Source organism: Eublepharis macularius, chromosome 6 (assembly GCF_028583425.1).
Source record: "Eublepharis macularius isolate TG4126 chromosome 6, MPM_Emac_v1.0, whole genome shotgun sequence".
NCBI classification, from domain to species: domain Eukaryota; kingdom Metazoa; phylum Chordata; class Lepidosauria; order Squamata; family Eublepharidae; genus Eublepharis; species Eublepharis macularius.
This window is the reverse complement of record NC_072795.1, coordinates 9,069,751-9,089,491: the sequence shown is the minus strand read 5'-3', so window position 1 is coordinate 9,089,491 and position 19,741 is coordinate 9,069,751. Positions and strand designations below refer to the sequence as shown.

At 44.5% G+C, this 19,741-nt stretch overlaps 1 protein-coding gene across 1 annotated transcript in view; it reads left to right on the top strand.

Moving 5' to 3' along the window:
* Positions 1–18,626, top strand: part of LOC129332243 (cytochrome P450 2J2-like) — a 30,662-nt gene extending 12,036 nt beyond the window's left edge. Inside the window, exons 3-9 of the mRNA XM_054983206.1 lie at positions 1,925–2,074; positions 5,383–5,543; positions 8,878–9,054; positions 10,051–10,192; positions 10,788–10,975; positions 14,204–14,345; positions 18,272–18,626. Of these exons, the coding sequence (XP_054839181.1) occupies positions 1,925–2,074; positions 5,383–5,543; positions 8,878–9,054; positions 10,051–10,192; positions 10,788–10,975; positions 14,204–14,345; positions 18,272–18,459 (1,148 nt within the window). The 3' untranslated portion in view covers positions 18,460–18,626. The remainder of the gene's footprint in view (positions 1–1,924; positions 2,075–5,382; positions 5,544–8,877; positions 9,055–10,050; positions 10,193–10,787; positions 10,976–14,203; positions 14,346–18,271) is intronic.
* Positions 18,627–19,741: the final 1,115 nt, after the last annotated feature.

The following is a 19,741-nucleotide window of genomic DNA, read 5'->3' as shown; positions in this document are numbered from 1 at the left end:
GGTTGGCCATTGTCCCTGGACACACACCCCTGGGTGTGGTCATTGGCATGAGGGAGTTGAGTTCAAAGAGTAAGGACATAAATATGGGACATAAAAGGCAGTTTACACATTGCATTGTTTCTAGATACAAGTAATCCCAACTTTTCTCAGCTTGTGCACATATGGGACAAATGATACACGTAGAATGATACAGTGGATTCTGCTGTCTAGGGACATGGTAGGTTCCCGCTCATTGGCAGTCTTCAAGGAGCAGCTTGAATAAATTCTTGTCTGGAATGCTTTTGTTACCTGGAATAGGGCTTTTTGTGAGCAAGAGGAGAGAATTAGTGGCAAGAAGCAAGGCTATGCAAGCGGGGTAACTGTAGGATAACACCAATATTTAAGGGGTCCTTTCCCCCAAGTTAGCAGATGAGAATTGGTGCTTTTAAGGTCAAGGAGTATTTTTATTTAAAGAGGAAAAACCAACATACACACAAGAGGCAATTGAAAATGGTTGGTACACACACACATACACACACGAGTCCTAGGAACCTAGCCAGAAATTGGAATAGAGTGAGGGAAGGGGGAAGTATATTTACCAATCTCAGAGAGTATAGCAGTCCACGGAGCAAGACAGCTTCAAATGTCCAGTGTTCTCAGCCAGAGAGAAACTTAATGGCCCCAAAGGGAGCAGCGCTTAGATCCAGTAAGTGTGTACAGTTTGAATGGGGCAAGAGCCCTGGTTTTTTCAGGGCAAAACATGTCCTGGGGCTGGGGAGCCCCCTCAGCCATTGGAACAAAGACCCTAAAGGTCAGTTCCTGAGAATTACAAAGGTTTTATTACTATGATTACTTGCTGCCAGGGTGTGTGAAAGGAAATGCAAAGACTCTCCTGCTGCCTCAAAAAGGGGCAATTTGCTAATGAATCTCCCTGCAGCTGAGTTGATTAATTTAGATAGGAGCAGCATCTTCCCAGGAACAAATTATAAACTTATCAGTGCTAATTGATTGCTCCTCGATCTTGGGGTGGGAAGGAGGATATCGGAATGTGATAAAAGGGGTGACTCAACAAGACCCTATCTTATTACAGCTCACAACCACATCTAGGAAGGGAGTAACCACGTTCACTCTGCATTTGCATGAATATCCCATTCATGCCTTAATCTCCCAGGTGGGAGTCAACAACTATGGCTGGAATTCCCCCTGCTGCAGATCAGGCTGCATTAATACAGGGGGCCTTTGATTTTTATATCACATGCAGCTATCAAAAAGTTATTAAATATGGTGGAGGCTGGGGCTGACTACTTACACTTTAGGCCATTCCTGCATTGGGCAGGGGGTTGGACTAGATGGTCTTTAAGGACCCTTCCAATTCTATGATTCTCTGAATTGGACAACTATGTTTCATGCAGCACACCCCAATCAGATTTACAGCTCAGATTTGCACTCTTTTTTAATGGCGTGACTGCACTTAAGTGTGTCATGAATTTGGGTTTTTGTGCATGTTTTGAGTGAGAAATACACATGTAGCACTAGCGTTTTCTGCAGGAATTGTGACCTGTGTTGACACTTTTTGCAAACACTGCAATCCTAGGAATTTAGTAATAACTTATCATGTATTAAATTAGCATAAGACTATGAAGAGTCAAAATTTCATGAATGCAATGCAATGTGTTCACTTGCTTTGAATTTCTGGATGCTAGAAGATGGGAGTGAATGGGTGAATGTAAGCCTTGCTTGTCTGAAGCATACAGAGCTGGCCAACATCAGACACATATCTCAGCACCAGACAGAAACTGATTCTGCATTAGCAATGCAATTTTTTTGGTACTTATATATGTAAGAGTTAACTTTGGCATTTTCTATCCAGGCAACTTAACCTTTTCTTTTTTAAAACAATAATTTGTCTGAGTACTAATTTCTAAAGGGTTTTTCATGGGTGCAGGTATAGTATTTACCAATGGCCACACTTGGAAAGAACAGAGGAAGTTTGGACTAGTTACTCTGCGGAAGCTGGGACTGGGGAAGAAAGGCCTGGAGCATCAAATAGAAGAGGAGGCCCATCAGCTAGTTGAGACTTTTGCACGGGCAAAAGGTAAGTGATACTAGGAAACTGCAATGGCCTATGTTTGCTACTTTTCATTACTGAGGGCCAGACAACAAGAAATGAATATTCGAAATTACAATCAGGTTCAAAATGCTACAAATGACTCCCTGCAATGGCCATTTCAGCTTGGGAAAATGGTGGGAAAGAAGCAGTAGGTAGGGATGCCAAATCCAGGTAGGAAATACCTGGATATTTTGGGAGTGGGGATGGGGTTTGGAAAGGGAATGGAGCACAGCAAGTTATTATAACCTTATACAGTCCATCGTCCACGGGAGCCATTTTCTCCAGAGCAACTGATCTTTGTCACCTGAAGATCAGTTGTAATTCAGAAAGATCTCCAGCCACCACCTGAACATCGGCAAACCTAGAAGTAGCCCATCATCTCTGCCACACACCACAGCTCTGAGCAAAATCAGGATGCTGATGGAATCTGCAAACAGACATATCATGTATTTTGGCCTTCAGTGGATGCTTGAATTAATTTGCTGTGCAAACGACTGTAAATGACCCCATTCTATATGCAGAGCACTAAAATTATCTCTCCTCCCCAATTGGCATCCTCAATCCATAATATGTTGGTGAGTGCTAACTCTATCCAACAAGAACAAGTAGTGTAAGCTGATTTTTTAACATTGAATTACTTTTAATGATAGAATGCTAAAGAAAATCCTACTATATAAAAGGCAAATCATATTTCTGACAACTCACTGTGGAGGGAAGCCCAGATGAGGCAGCCAATTCCTCCAGAGAGTATGCCACGGCAGGAAGTTCTTACTGGGATCAGGAGTGGAGCAGGTGGCAATGCCTGCATCCCACCATCACCAAGCTGGGATCAGGAGCGGAACAGGTAGCAATGCCCGCCCCCTTCACCCGGTCTGAATCAGGCACGGAGCAGGAGGCAGTGCCTGGCCCCCATTCACCCGGCCGGGATAAGACACAAAGCAGGTGGAAATCCCTGCCCCGTTCATCCACCTAGGATCAGGTGGTGAGCAGGTGGCAATGCCTACCACCCCATCTTCAGTCAGTTGGAATCAGGAGCAAAGCAGATGGTAACGCCCACCCCCCACCTTCACCCAGCTGGGATCAGGCATGGAGTAGGTTACAATACCCATCCCCCTGCCTTCACCCAGCTGGGATCAGGCATGGAGCAGGTGGCAATGCCCATCCCCTCACCTTCACCCAGCTGGGATCAATGGCTATACCTCTTTCACCCAGCTGGAATCAGAAGTGGACCCTGTTGGGGTCAGGAGTGGAGCAGGCAGCAATGCCCACTCCCTGCCTTCACCAGGCTGGGATCATGCATGGAGCAGGAGGCGATGCCTGCTCCTCCTTCAACCCACCAGAATCAGCCATGGAGCAGGCAGCAATGCCCACCACCCCTTCACTCAGCTGGGCTCAGATGCAGAGCAGGCAGTAATGCCCGCCCCTTTGCCTGGACGGAATCAGGCACAGAGCAGGAAGCAATGCTCATCCCTGCCTTCACCCAGACGGGTTTAAGCACAGAGCAGGTGACAATGCCCACTCTCCATTCACTCACACAGGATCAGGAGCAGAGCAGGTAGCAATACCCATCCTCCCTTCACCCGCCCGGGATCAGGTGCGGAGCAGGTTGCAATGCCTGCCCCCCTTCTCTTGGCCAGGAGCAGGAGTGGAGCAGGTTGCAATGCCTGCCCCCCCTTCTCCTGGCCAGGATCAGGAGCGGAGCAGGAGGCAATGCCCACCACCCTTCACCCACCTGGGATCAGTAGCCGAGGAGGTGGTAATGCCCACCCACCCCTTCACCCGGCTAGGATCAGTCAAGGAAGAGGAGGCAATGCCCGCCTGCCCACTCTCCCCTTTCTATAGCCTGTTGTATTTTTTTCCAACAATGGGCTTTAGAAATAAATATCTGTGCAACAAAAACATCTGGAGATGTTTTAAAAAATGAAAGTTGGGGATTCAGAGAAGCTCATGCATCACGACAATAGATTGTTGGACTGTTATTGTGCTATTCAGCTCTAGCATTAGCTGATTATAAACAAAAGAAGCCTGAGGCAGTCCTTCTGAGGAGATGGTGGAATTATGGCTGCTGTAGGGGGCTGAAGCAAGAGCGCTCAGGCAAAATTGCCCTGGGGATACTTCATTGCCACATAAAATATGAATGTCAATGAGAACAGCATGGAGAACCCACGTCTTGTGGAAGCCGGAGTTAAATAAGGCAGTCACAAATCATCCAAGTCAGTTTTGAAAAAATATCCCTACAATTAGACTTTCACAGAGTCAGTGGCTGCAAATCTGTTTGGAGAAGCAGTATTTTAGCCCATTGTGAACGCTTGATGCAAACACAGATTTGAGGTTCTCAGTGCAGAAACAAAACCACCCAATGATCAGCTCAGATCTGATCACAGCAGTCAAACAAGGTCATTTCAAGCATCAAACTCATCCAGCATGATATTGGCGGCACCCTTGCTTCTGCAGGCAGAACAGATCTACGGACAGTTGCAAAGACTTCTGTGTCCAGAGAAACAGAATCACATTTCCCTTCACTACACCCTGGACTAGATCACTTTTGAAGGGCTCTTGTAGGATCACTTGCAGTGACTGTGCTTCGGGGCACTGCTGTGTCCTTCTTGACTGTGAAACCCACAGCAGTGAATCCTACCATACCCACCCCCGCATGAGCAGCTTGATTGACAACCGTCCACATTTCAGTTCCAATTTAGCCTTAGAATATGGAATTAGCTATGAAAGCAGACACTTGCTGGAAACAACCTTTACTTCGATGTATTGTCGAAGGCTTTCACGGCCAGAGAACGATGGTTGTTGTGGGTTTTCCGGGCTGTATTGCTGTGGTCTTGGCATTGTAGTTCCTGACGTTTCGCCAGCAGCTGTGGCTGGCATCTTCAGAGTTGTAGCACCAAAATCTCTCAGTGTCACAGCCTGTGACACTGAGAGATCTCTGTCTTTTGGTGCTACACCTCTGAAGATGCCAGCCACAGCTGCTGGCGAAATGTCAGGAACTACAATGCCAAGACCACGGCAATACAGCCCGGAAAACCCACAACAACCAACCTTTACTTCCTTGCAGCATTAGCTTCATTAGAATTGCTAAAAGTAGGAGGGATGATTGGTATATTTTGGACATTTTGGAATGGAACTTGATATATTTCTACAGGTTTTCTAATATGTAAATCAGTTCTAAGATTTCAGAGACCTTTTTTTTCCCCTTTAGCTAACTTCACTATCATATTCCACTTTCAGTATCCGCAAAATAAGAAAAAATGATGTTACCATTTTGTAAATAACTTTATTTGCAGGGCAGCCATTTGACCCTTCATTGCCCATCACTAATTCCATTTGCAATATGATCTGTGCTGTGGCTTTTGGACACAGGTTTTCTGTTGAAGATGAAGAATTTCTCAAGCTGATGGAAGCCATTGATGATTTTGCCAAATTTGTAGGCAGTCTTTTCCATTCTGTAAGTCACCTTTTTGTTCCTTGTTGAGTCCAACAGGTCCCATCGCCAGGAGTTCCTATTCCTCCATCTTTGGCCTGAAAAATATATGGATGCAGAAGAATCTCACATATTTTATTGGTTTGACTAAAATGTCAAAGGTTTGAATGGATTCTTTTAAATAGAGGGAACCATACTGGTTAAAAGATTTCCAACAGAACAGGGGGAAAGAATGAAGGAAAGGAAGGGCATTCCCCCACTTGGTACTATGCCTTCGAAACCTTTCTTCTTGGTTAGAGGAGACACCACACACACACAAACACACACAAGGAGAGAGAGAGATGAAAACAACTGGCAAAGGAACACAGCAGGATGTAAAGGTACAATGCAGCTTGATTAGATGGGAGGGGTGTAGCAAATCAAATTGCATTGTACCTGAACATCCTGACCTCTTCGTTTGCTCCTCTCTTCCCATCTAAGCAAGCTGCTTTGTACCTTTACATCCTGATGCCCTCCCTTGTAACACCCCACCCAGCTTTGGTTGGGTTATTAAGGGCTCAAAAATTTACATTTATACTAATGTCTGAAGAAGGGAGTTCAAACTCGCAAAAGCTTACACTCTGAAAATCTTGTTGGTCTCTAAGGTGCCACTGGACAGTAATCTGGCTGTTTTACTTCAACTAGTTGATCAGTTGCCAGACATGTGAGAACCAAAACTTGTCAAAAAAGGTAGAGTATGGATCCTGAGATATTAACTCTCTGTGTGTGTATGTTTGTGTGTTATATGCCATCAAGTCACCTCTGATGTGTGGTGACACTATGAGGGAAAGACCTCCAAAATGTCCTAACATTAACAGATTTGCTCAAATTCTGCAAATTGGAAGATGTGGCTTCTTTTATTGAGTCAAGCCATCTTGTTTTAGGTCTTCCTCTTTTCCTGCTGCCTTCCACTTTTCCTAGCATTATTGACTTTTCCAGAGAATCTTGTCTTCTCATGATGTGACCAAAGTACAATGGCCTCAGTTTTGTCATTTTAGCTTCTAGGGAGAATTCAGGCTTGACTTGGGCGGGGCTACCCATCTCCTCCCCCAGAATGCCTGTGGCAGCTCCACCTGGAGGGGCTTGGCTCCTAGCAACTCCTGAGCCAGGCTACTGTCCTCTCGCCGGGGCGTGGCTCTGGGCTGTAGTGGCTGCTTCTCCTCCTTGGCTGGTAAGGGCTCTGTTTCGGCTGTTGCTGGGTCCCTATTCCCCCTGCCTCGGCCCTTTTCCTCTAGCCTGCTTAGCCCCCTCTCTTCCCCCTGGAGGGTGGGACTAGCTGGCCTCTCCCTGCTCCCCACAGCCTTCTGAGGCTTTGGCCTTTCGCCCCTTCCCCCTGGAGTAGGCAGGTTCTGGCTCTGTTTGCCAGTCAGACGGTTGAACTGCTGTCTCCCAGCTGCCCCCTGCCGCTGCCTGCCAGCAAGTCCGGGGGCTGAGCTGCTGACCCCAGACATTTGGATTATCTTGATCTTGGTTCCCAGAGTGATATTTTCATCTTTAAGGATAATATAATAATATTATAATATAATATAATTATAATAATATTGGCCCGAGAGTTAGGAGCCTGGGGGTAATTCCGGATTCCTCCCTGAAGATGGAGGACCAGATCATGGCAGTTGCCAGGTCCTCCTTTTATCATCTTCGGCAGGCCAGGCAGCTTGCCCATTATTTATCTCCCCGTGACTTGACTACAGTGGTCCAAGCAATGGTCACCTCTAGGCTGGATTACTGTAACGCGCTCTACGCTGGGCTTCCCATGGGCCTGATTCGGCGGTTACAGATGGTACAGAATCCAGCGGCGTGGGTCATTGCTAGAGCACTGGTGTGGGAGCACATTACGCCAGTGCTACGCCAGCTGCATTGGCTGCCAGTGGAGTACTGAATCAGGTTCAAGGTTTTGGTGTTAACCTATAAAGCCCTATGCGGACTGGGACCGACGTATCTGCGGGACTGTCTCTCACCGTATGAGCCCCAGAGGACTCTTCGATCTAGTGGAAAATATCTTCTAAATGTCCCTGGCCCTAGGGACGCCCACCTGGCATCGACCAGGGCCAGGGCCTTTTCGGTCCTGGCCCCGGCCTGGTGGAATGCTATGCCTTGCGAGACTAGGGCCTGGCAAGATTTGTTTGCATTTCGCCGGGCCTGTAAGATGGAGCTATTCCACCAGGCATATGGCTGACGCCGGGCAGTGCCCCCCCCCGGTGGAGGGGGGTGTTAAACTATTCCCCCATGTGAACGCAGATGCTGCTGCCACACTTATTATTATGGTATGGATTTGCTCTGGGAACACCGCTGTGTGTATACAGTAAACTTTTGCTATGTGCTGCTTTAAAATTTTTTTTAATTATTTATATGTAATAGATATAGATGAGATTATTGTGTTTTTAAGGTGTTTTTAATGATGTGTATATTTGTATTCTGTTATCCGCCCTGAGCCTGTGAAAGCGGGGAGGGTGGAATATAAATACAATAAATTAAATTAAATTAAATAACATTTGATTTATATACTGCCCTTCAGGATGACTTAACACCCACTCAGAGCAGTTTACAAAGTATGCTATTATTATCCCCCAACAAAACACCCTGTGAGGTCGGTGGAGCTGAGAGAGCTCCTAGAAGCTGGGACTGACCCAAGGTCACCTAGCTGGCTTCAAGTGGAGGAGTGAGGAATCAAACCCGGTTCTCCAGATTGAAGTTCCATACTTTTAACCACTACACCAAACTCGATCTTCTCTAGCTCCCTCACAGCTGCTCTTCTGAGTCTCAATCTTCTTTTGATTTCTTCTGAACAACTATCTGCTGTTAGGCTAATCACACAAACCAGGAGTCCAGTGGCACCTTAAAGAATAGCAACATTGATTTTAGCATTAGTATTCATGAGGCAGGGCTTACTTTGTGAGATGCAGGATGCTGAGAAAAATCTTGTTATTAAGATGCCATGGGGCATTTAGTTGTTATTCTGCAACAAACACAGCTGCTCCTCTGAAATTAGCACCACCGTTTTGATGTTCAGGCTTAGTAGCAAGCCGTCAGAAGTCATTGCTGGAGGTTATACGACACAATTCACAGAAGACATGAGTCAGTCTTCTGAAAACTAGCTTCATTAGTGAAGAGCTCCTTTGGAGGCTGCAATCAGGAGAGGAAAATGGTAGCGACAGCTGCTTAACCATTCTGGATGGTTCTACTATTGGTCCCACATTTCACTCACTGCCAGTTAGTTGGTATAATCCAAGTCATAATACTGATGTGCAAACCCAATGGGTTCTGTTTCACAGAATGGTTGTATGGTACTGATAGGATTTTGCTTTCTTCTTTCCTGTAGCTGTATGAAACGTTCCCATGGATCATGAAACATCTCCCAGGACCTCACCAGAAGGCACTTGCACATGTAAAAGCTGTGCACACATTTGCAAAAAAGGAAATAGAAAGGCATAAAGAGCATCAGGCTATGCATGAGCCACAAGATTTCATCGATTTCTATCTATTGCATATGAAGAAAGTAAGTATTCAGCCTGTGCATGAAATCAGAAACTCAATCAAAGGTTAAAGGGAGGAAGGTAAATGAAATCTGTAATCTTTGAACATGTATGTCTACTTGCTGAATGAATTCTAGGTACAAAAGACTGAAATGATGCCTCCATCCTGGCCATTGGATCGATTGTTCAGGTGACAGGTAGTGCTTGCTCACATTCCAACTGTGCAGAACGTTAAAACATTTGTTGCACACAGGGATTTATTTTGCTGTATAGAACGGATAGAAGTGGAATGAACTGAACAAAGCAGGGAGCATTTCCAGGCATTGATTAATGGTTAGCTTTGTGTGGGTTACTGTATTTATACCTGTCCAAATTTCATTTTGATGCATATAGTTATGTTCTATAATCAGTCACATTCTGTAGATTGAGTTGAAAGTTCTTTGGGAAAGTAGAGAGCAATAGTGAAACTGCCAATACCTTTCCTTGGGCTATAAAAAGCAACGCAAGATGGAGAATATCATCTGTTCTGTTTGGACCATTTCTCTTAATTTTTAATGTAGAAGAACCATAGATTGGACTGTATACTTTAACAGAGGAAAGCCAAACTGCTCTGTCATGGAGATTAGGCTCACTCTAGATGAACTAAAATATGTCTTTGCCCCCAGATTTCATCCGGGGGTGGGGGTAGGGGATTCCTGAATACTGCTTGCAATGAAAAACCATGTTTATTTTACAGGTAGAGGTGGGCACAGTCTGGAAAATGGACCTAAATTTGACACAGTCCGGCCCGGTTTGTGGTTCATGAACACACTGTTTGTGGGAATCACCTTTTTCATGAACTTTGGTCTGTTTGGGCCGGTCCATGGTCCGTGAGTCCAGATATTCTGCCTCCGATAGAGCAAGGAGCAAGAATTAATTCCCTAGGCAACAGTTGGGTCAAGCCAGAATTGGATGGATGTTGAGTAAAAATGCCTAGAATTCATTGTAAACTTTTTTACATTTCTTATTCTTAACAACAGAGCAAGAATGACCCAAACTCTACATACAATGAGGAGAACCTGGTTCAGTGTATTTTTGAACTTTTTGTGGCAGGGACAGAAACGACGTCCTTGACTTTGCAGTGGGCATTGATCCTCATGGCAACTCACCCAGACATCCAGCGTAAGAGAGACTTCTGCACTGATTCAAAGAAAGACCACCTTTATAACCCCAAGGAAGATTTTTCTTTTAATTTTTGTAAAGAGGTTATAACCCATCTACGTTTTCATATTAGGTAGTTAATTAACAATAGGAACCTGTAGTCCCTTATGTAGGACTAAGAGCCATAGAATATTGTGGCATGTTTGAGGGTCCCTTTACACGTTCATAAAAAACAAGTTGTGTTGGGGGAAATTCTAACTCAACCTGCACTTAAAATGGGTGGGAGGTAGGCTCCCATGTTTGTACGGGGGCAGGAGGAGCATCTTCATTCCCTCCTTTCTATTTGTCTTCCTGCTGGTTCCACACATGTGGCCAAGATCTGCCTGTATCATCTAATCATGCCTGGGGAGACATGTGAAACCAGCAGTAAGACAAATAGCGTGGAGTAAATGAATCTCCCTTAACATTCCTGTGTCCTCTTAACATTCCCGTGCTACAGTTCATTTTATAATCAGCATTCTTGAATCCCTATGGAATACTTTCAGAGACTGACTAATTTTGAAGAGGTAAAAGCAATACCCAGATAAAAGCTTCCCTTTTTTATTGTTTTCCTCAGATAAAGTCCACAAGGAGATCGAAGATGTTTTGGGTTCCGCTCAGTCATTCAACTATCAAGATCGAAAGAGATTGCCTTACACCAATGCTGTGATTCATGAGATCCAGCGATTCCAATATATTTTATTAGTTGGGATCCCCAGACAATGTGTGAAGGATGTGAACATGTTTGGTTTTCTTATTCCCAAGGTATCAAAGGCAGTTATAATTACATTCCTGAATCCAAAAAGTAATATCTATTACAGGTAGCATTTTAACAGATGTTTCATATGATAGTGTGCTCTGTAGTGATTTCTGAAGGGCAAGAAACCCGCCCTATTTTCAAAACATGACACTATATTATAGAGTCATTATCATTTCATCATAGCTGCCCAATTTCTAGTGATCTATTTGTGTTCACCTTCTTTATTTATTTCGTAACTGTATCCATTACTTACATGAATATCAGTACCCAAAGGACTTCCTGTATTTAATATCTTTTTTTAAAAAAAAAGATTTCTTTCTTCAGTTTATGATAGGTAACAATAATAACAACAGTGTGCTTATATACCGTCCTTCTGGAAAGATTAGTGCTACACTCATAGCAGTGAACAAAGTCAGTGTTATTTTTATCCCTACCATACAACTAGAGAACGGGGACTGAGAGGAGTGGCTAACCCAAGGCCACCTGCAGAGTTTGTGGCAGTAGAACTAGCAGAGTGCTGATTCGGAACCCAGCCACTTGACCACTATGCTACTGCACAGGTAGTTGTGTTGATCTACTGTAGAACAGCAGGATTTGAGTCCAGTTGCATCTGACACCAACTCCCTTCTTTGCTTCACCCCACCCACTTCCTGACTGGGATATAAAGTCTCAGAGATTTCCACTCCTCCTTGTATCTGACGAAGGGAGTTTTGACTCTCAGAAGCTCGTACCCTGAAAAACATGTTGGTCTCAAATGTGTCACTGGACTCAAATCCTTTTGTTCAATCTTCAGTGCTTCATTAATAATAATAATAAATAACAGCAATCCACAAAGCTGTTTTTCTTTTTACAAAAAAGATTTCCATTTTTGGTTTCTGGTAGGTAGCAACAAGAACAGCAACAACAACAACAGTGTGTTTATATACGGCCCTTCTGGAAAGATTATTGCCACACTCAGAGCAGTGAACAAAGTCAGTGTATCCTCACAATACAGCTGGGGATCTGGGGAGCTGAGGCTGAGAGGAGTTGCTTACCCAAGGATACCTACAGTGTTTGTGGCAGTAGTATTGAACTGGCAGAGTGCAGATTTGCAGCCCAGCCATTTAACCACTATGCTACAGCTCAGGTTAATCTGCAGTAGAACAGTAAAATTTGAATCCAGTGGCATCGGACACCCTGACTCCCTTCTTTGCTTCACCCCACCCACTTCCTGACTGGGATATAAAGTCTCAGGGATTTCCACTCCTTGTATCTGAAGAAGGGAGTTTTGACTCTCAGAAGTTCATACCCTGAAAAACATGTAGAAAAGAGAAAGAGTCCAGTAGAGTAACAAAATTTGTGGTAGGTGAGTTGCACAGCACCCTTCTTCACATCTGCCTGAAAAACATGTTGGTCTCAAAGGTGTCACTGGACTCAAATCCTTCTATTCCATCTTCAGCTCTTGATTAATAATAATTATAAAAAATAACACCACTCCATAAAGGTTTTTTCACACTGAGAGTTTCTGATTTCACAAATAAGCAGAATTTGGCTTCAGATCAGGAAGGGAGATTTGAAAACCTATGTATGATGTGTTGTTCTCTTCTTTTTCCACAATTCTGTCTGCCAAATGCACCTTATATTTTCATTGTTCACACATTTTCATTCAGTTCTCATTAAGAGCTGGAGTAGCATAGTTTAAAAAGTGTTGGATAGAGTGTAGGACTAGGACCAAGGGAGACCCAGGTTCGAATCCCTGCTTCTTCCATGAAAACTCATTGGGTGAGCTTTGGTCCATCACAAACACTCTGCCTGCCTTATCTCATATCATTGTTGTGAGAAAATGGAAGTAAGGAGATGTTCAAACCTCTGGAATGAGTGAGCAAGAAAGAAAATAAGATCTGCAAAAAAAAAATCAGTTTATTGTTTCTAGGAATATTTCCAGGAGTGCAGAGAATTGTTTTTCACATCCCTCTCAGCCGAATGCAGATACCATTTTTATTTTCTGTGTTCTAGTCTGGATGTATCCTGAGTAGACAAGGGCACAAACAGCAATACAAATGAAAAAAACCCACACAGCCCATTCGTCTGTTCACGAACGGGCCGTTCGTGAGTCCCAAACGAACAGCCTTGTTCGTAGTGTTTGGCCGCTGTTCAGGAAGCCAGACACTCAAGTGCCTTCAATCAATTCCCCTGGCAAGGGCAAGGACTGAACTCTGTCTGAACTCCTTCTGGCTTTCCTTCTGGCTTTCCTTCTGTCTTTAACCCTTCAGCTTCCAGCAGACAGTCCAGTTTTTGCCACTCAGAAGAGAAATAGACAGCAAAGGGGGGGACCCATGGATCACACCTTTCCCAGGCTGCAATCTCTCTGAAACTTGGGGGGTCTTCAGAAGACAGTGAGGACTATGTCCCCTGCAAATTTGGTGGGTATTGGACTTTGGGAAGGTCAGTTTTTTAACCTCTCAAAGTAGCTTCCAACAGGCAGTAAAGTTTTTGCCACTGTGAAGAGAATATGACAGCAAAGGGGGTGGCACCGGCTCTCCCGGTGCGAGAGGGACAGAGAGAATCTCTCCATCCTGCTGGCACCAGGAAGGAGCAGCTCCATGGTGCCAGCTCTGCCTGCTGTCAGAGGGACAAGGAGATTCTCCTCATCTCTCTGACAGCGGGCAGAAGTGGCCCTGCAGTGGCACTGGCTCTGCCCACTGTCAGAGCGACCAGGGGAGTCTCTCCTCTTCCCTCTGAAAGCGGGCAGAAGCGGTCCTGCGGCGGCGGCAGCTTTGCCTGCTGTTAGGGGGCCCAGGGGAGTCTCTCCTCATCCCTCTGACAGTGGGTAGAAGTGGCCCTGCGGTGACCCCAGCTCTGCCCACTGTCAGAGGGATGAGGCGAGTCTCCTTGTCCCTCTGACAGTGGGCAGCAGCAGCCCGGTGGCGATGGGGTGGGGCAGGGAAATGGGGGCTGGGGGTTATGGGGTGTTTAAAGGGCCCTGCCCCTTGCACATGGCAGGAAAGGGCCCTTTAAACAATCAGCTGGCAGGCGGCAAGGGGGAATCCCTCCCTGCCACCTGCCAGCTGATAGTTTAAAGGGATCTTTAAAGGGCCATGAACACGAACACAGAACATGTTCATTAAGGGGACATGTTCTGTTCTGTTCATTGTTCGTTGTTCGTGAATGGCAATGAACAACGAACGGTGTTTGGAATTTTGTTCCCATTCATGCCCGTGTCTAATCCTGAGTCAACATTTTTGCCTTTGCAGGGGGCCATTATTATTTCAGATCTCCGCTCTGTTCTTCTTGATCCCAAACAATGGGAGAAACCTCAGGAGTTCAACCCAAATCATTTTTTGGATAAAGATGGACGTTTTTTGGAAAGAGAAGCATTTGTTCCATTCGGAGCAGGTAAAGGCAGTACTTGGAACTCACATGTATGCAGCTATGTTTATGTAGTTGTTTGAAGGAGAAGTAAACAAGGAATATTTGATTGTAGTCACTGCACTACTAAAATTCACATCAGAGCTGAAAAATATATTCTCTCGTACACAGCTTAGCACTAATGAGGAACTCATTTCCTTTTCGCATAATATCATAGAGCTCTTATGCTGAGTCTTCCCTTGTAGTGTGCTCTCTGACTATCAGATGTTTTGCAACAATTCAGGCACAGGTTTTCCCTGCCCTGTTACTGGGGATCATTTAAGTACTGATGGCAGAAATTGACTATGATTTTTTTTTGCATGAAAAGCGTATGCTTTTCCATGCAGTGATGATTTGTCCCATTTAGCCTCCTTCCATGGAAGTATAACATTGCAAATATCACAGAGGGCAGGAGCAACATAGACTCTTTTTAGAACACGTGACCAGGTCTTACATTTGGGAAGCAACCCAGCCATGAACTCTCTGCCCTTGTCGATTGGTTGAATGCTGTGGTATAGAAAAAAGTTGTAAACAGCCGTATTGGTTCATGCAAACTCCCCCCCCCCCGAACAAAATGTGTGAAACGTCTTTTATTATGACCAACCACATTGACACAAAACATGGGGAAAGGTTTTGAGCTCAGCAGATCTCTCCCTCACCCTGTTTTTTACAAAACTTAAAAATACAGAAGGGTAGGAAGCAAACATTTTCCCCTCCCTTTCCCTCCCTTTACAGAGGTGACTTGAGACTGGTCCCCCCCTCCCCATTCCTTGAAAGTGCCAAACATCATCAAAGACTGCTGAGGGATAATGAAAGCTTTAGATTTTCTAAGGACTGGTGTCCTAAAATAGATAGAATGGAGTTTCCTGGCCAATGGAACTCAAATGGAACTTTCCATATTGTGGTTCCCATTAACACCTTATTATGCTTGATGAGACGTGTGTCTACTGAAGTACAGCCCTGGCCAGTGGCTATTTTCAGAGTGACTCATATCCTCAGGAAACTGGGAATGGCCAGTCTGTACTATATCAGTTCTGCCACACCTTTAAGACAGCCCTTTAACCTGCGGTTAGCTGGTGTTGTAACTGACCTTCGCCCACTTCTGAGTTTTACCAGGGGATGAGGTCAGTTTAGGTAGAGTTCTGAGCCTCTTCAGAACCTTGATGCTGTTTTGGCAAAGTAACTAGATTTGTACGTTCTGGAATTCGCAAGCCAAAAATCGACCATTGCCATAATTTTGTAGAACAACTGAACAATATTCTTAGACATTACCAAAAAAACCCCCAAAACAACAAAAAATCCATATACTTTTTTGAGTTCGGGTGCTTGCCCCCAGCAGCAGGCATCTTCTTTTATTTTGATTATCCATATTTTCCATTGACGTTTCTCCCTTCCAATTGGATCCATTGCGTGAGTTTTTTCCAGACTGAAGAAATGCAAGTCTAGTTGGCTGCTTCTCCTTCCTTCTCTCCTTTGTGGGGACCAGGTTGGCTCTGCAACAAGGATGGCTAGGGGCATCTTGTTCAATTTGATTGACACTTTATGAGTTTACTGGGCAGGGAATATCAGCTTTCCTGAAATTTTAGTCCCATTTTTTGAAAAAAACAGCCACTCCAGGCCTCCAAAGTACCCCCTCAATAGGGAATAATAGAAGCCAAATAATTTTGGAATCCTGGAAAAACCTGAACCTGAATTCCAAAAAGGTACCAGAAGACCCAAATATCAGTATTTATGCTCTTCACAACATAAAAAAATCCCACAAGTTTTTTTTCAGGTGCACATTCTTAAAAACAACAATTATAATCGATGGTTGTTGTGGGTTTTCCGGGCTGTATTGCCGTGGTCTTGGCATTGTAGTTCCTGACGTTTCGCCAGCAGCTGTGGCTGGCATCTTCAGAGGTGTAGCACCAAAAGACTGAGAGATCTCTGTCTTTTGGTGCTACACCTCTGAAGATGCCAGCCACAGCTGCTGGCGAAACGTCAGGAACTACAATGCCAAGACCACGGCAATACAGACCGGAAAACCCACAACAACCATCGTTCTCCGGCCGTGAAAGCCTTCGACAATACAACAATTATAATCTCTCAAGGTTAGGAGCAGAGATGAGCATGAACAGCAATATGAACAAAAAAAGCCACAAACCACCCGATCTGCTGTTCGCGAACAAGTTGTTTGTGAGGCCCCATTCTAAATGAACAGGTGGTCATTGCAGGTCATTGCTGTTCGTCAAGCCAGACAGTCTGACACCTGCAATCAATTCCCTTGGTAACTTAGGCAGCTTGAATTTTCTTTGTGTGTGGTGGGATAGGGATCGACCCTTCAAGTTCCAGGGCTGCTGCCAGGCTCTGGGGCCAAGCTATTATTTATTATTGGTACCTTTTCTAGTGCTTGCTCAGGTCAGGTTTCTGGGAGTGGTGCAGTAGGGGATCTTGACCAAACTTGGATGATGGCTGGAGGAGAGCCTGCTGGCCCCCTGAATAGCCAACCATGAACATGTTCGTGAACAGGGCCATGTTCGTGGTTGTTCGTGAGTCCCTGTTCTGGATGGCAATGAACAACGAAGATCATGTTCATTTTTTTTTCTGTTCGTGCCCATCTCTAGTTAGGAGTACGTGATTGTCTCTAATGAGATCAGACCTCTATTGACATATTCTGTCATGGATTTTGGAGAATGATAGTGAGGTAGTAGCTGCTGAATTTTCTGTCTCTTATGTAAAATATGACATGGCTGTATCAAACAAAGTAGCTCAGAAAGATGCATTGGTAGGGACAGGGACTGTACTCTACTCTGTTGAGTACTGTCTGCTGATGTAGACATGTGCCTACTAGGGAGTTTCCACATTGCTAAACATGCCATGTAAATTAGTTATGCTTAATTTAGAAAGATTTTATTTCTGTGCTTTGCTTTGAAGCTTATTGTCAGTTTATGGAATTCAGGTTACTCTGATTTCATCTGCCATCCCTTGCTTCAAGAAATCCAAGGTCTCTTGGTTCAAAGGTTATTTATTGAAAGATTATATTCAAAGTACAGGTGTCCATAAGTAATCCAAATGCATGAAAGCTTCCGGCTGACAGCGAAGCTTTGTTGAGAATAATGTGTTAGTTACAAAAAACAATATATCAAAACCTCCCTCTATCCCACCCCCCACTGCCCAGTTGCAGTAGATGCCTGGGAAGACGAGAGATGTTTCTCCAAGGTCGATGTCTAGTCTAGTCCCAGTAGATAAGGCCTTCCTGCCTCCCTGGGAACACAGCTGGCTCTCTGTGAACCTGTGGACAGAAAACACTGGAAAACTACAGCATGAGAGAGTATCTGAAAGCAAGATGGAGTTACTGTGGATAGTAGGCCTGACACTTGTTTTCACATGTTCTGCCACCATATCCTGTTACCAAAGGGCAACTCAAACATTATATGAAAACATGTCACACTATTGCCCAGATGAGTAAACCCCCTCTCATTACTTTGCCTTCTAGTCCCCTACCTATGAACCCTTTTGATCATCAACTCATTATCCTTTTGCTAAATGCACAAGGATTAAAAATGGAAAGGCTGAAAAGATTAATGCTGTGGTGATCCAATACTGGGTTCTGTGAGACTTCTCTGAAAGACAGTCATTTGACTTCAATTAAGGTGATAAAATTAGGTGCTGTCCTGCTCCTTTGCTCATTCTTTGCTTAGCCTATCATTGAGGAGGGTAGAGAAATATGGATTGAAATTGGAGCAGCTTAGCAAGGGCAGGAAAGGAGCCATCATAGTAGCACTGAGAAATGAAGACAGGGCATTGGAAGGAAGCCTTGGCTCACCAACTCTTATTCCTCTATAAAAATCCAATTGAGATGCTTACCTGGAGGATGCATGCTAGAGTCTGCATGGAAAGGTATTACTCACATTTTTCTCTGATTTCCTTTGCAGGAGCCCGTGAATGCCTGGCACAACAGCTGGCAAAGATTGAGCTCTTCATGTTCTTCACCAGCCTGCTGAGATCATTCACTTTTCAGTTTCCAGAAGGCATGAAAGAACTCAGTGAAGAACCTATAGTAGGGGCAACGGTGGCTCCCCAACCTCATAAGCTCTGTGCTGTTCCCCGCTGTTCAAATTAGGTTGTCTCATTTGTTTCTATCTATTTCTCCTGCATTCCTGTAGTCACGTTTCTTCAACTTCCTTATCACACACTGCAAAGGTTCTAAATCAGTTATTAGTATCTGATAAATATTCAGGGATGTACACTGAAAAAATTATCATTTCAGTTTGGGATTCAGTCTTTCCGAACAAATTATGTACCAGTAGAAAAGAGCAAGAGTCCAGTAGCACCAGTAAGACTAACAAAATTTGTGGTACGATATGAGCTTTTGTGAGCCACAGCTCACTTCTTCAGTGAAAGCTCATACCCGACCACAAATTTTGTTAGTCTTACTGGTGCTACTGGACTCTTGCTCTTTTCTACTGCTACAGACAGACTAACATGGCTGCCCAACTGGTTTTGGATATTTTTCCTGATGCAGCATTGCTGGTTCTCATCTAATCCATTTGGTTTCTTTCATTATCATGACTTTTGGCCCCATTCCATGCAATGGGAGTTTCCAGACTCTGGAGCAGCTCTTTTTTGGCTTTTGATGGCACCAAAATCACACAGAGCATAATATTCCCTCTAAACCATCTCTCCGCAAAGTTTTCCGTTAGTTACTCTACACAAACATGTAACAATGGATCCTGAAGAAGGAGAGTGTGGGCAGGTGCACACTATGGCGTGAAACTGGCTGGCAAAGGGGTAGTGGAGCAGTTGCAGCAATAAAAACAATCCTGCTTTATGTTCCCTTTTACTTTTTCTAAAGTGCCAATACAATTTGCCTTTCCATTCTGCTGTTGTCTGTTGGTTCCATGTTCCCTAATGCTTTGTAGCTTTGTTCCCACAAAGCGTGGATATTCTTGCATTAATTGCTGCCAGTCTACATCACCCAAGTGCAGGCAGGCAGGCAGGCAGGCAAACAACATGATTGTTTCAACTGCCCACCCCCACCTAAACAGACCTGTGTTCTTTTAAAATAAATTTTCCTTTTGTTGTGGGGAGGCATGATTGTTTTCATGTCCCCTTCTTACATGCCCAGGGTAATTCCAATCACCTTGGGGTCAGGTAGCAATTTTCTCAAGCCCAGTTCGGCTACAGATCCTCATGGTGTTTTACCATCTTCTAGGCATGGAGCAGGGGTCACTTGGGGTGTTTGGGGAGGAAGTAATTGTGAATTTCCTGCATTGTGCAGGGGGTTGGACTAGATGATCCTGGATGTCCCTTCCAACCCTATGATTCTATGGTTCTATGAAAGGGCAGAGTAGTCTAATGGCTCACAGGATTGGGGGGGGGAGGAAGAAGTCCTAAACAGATCT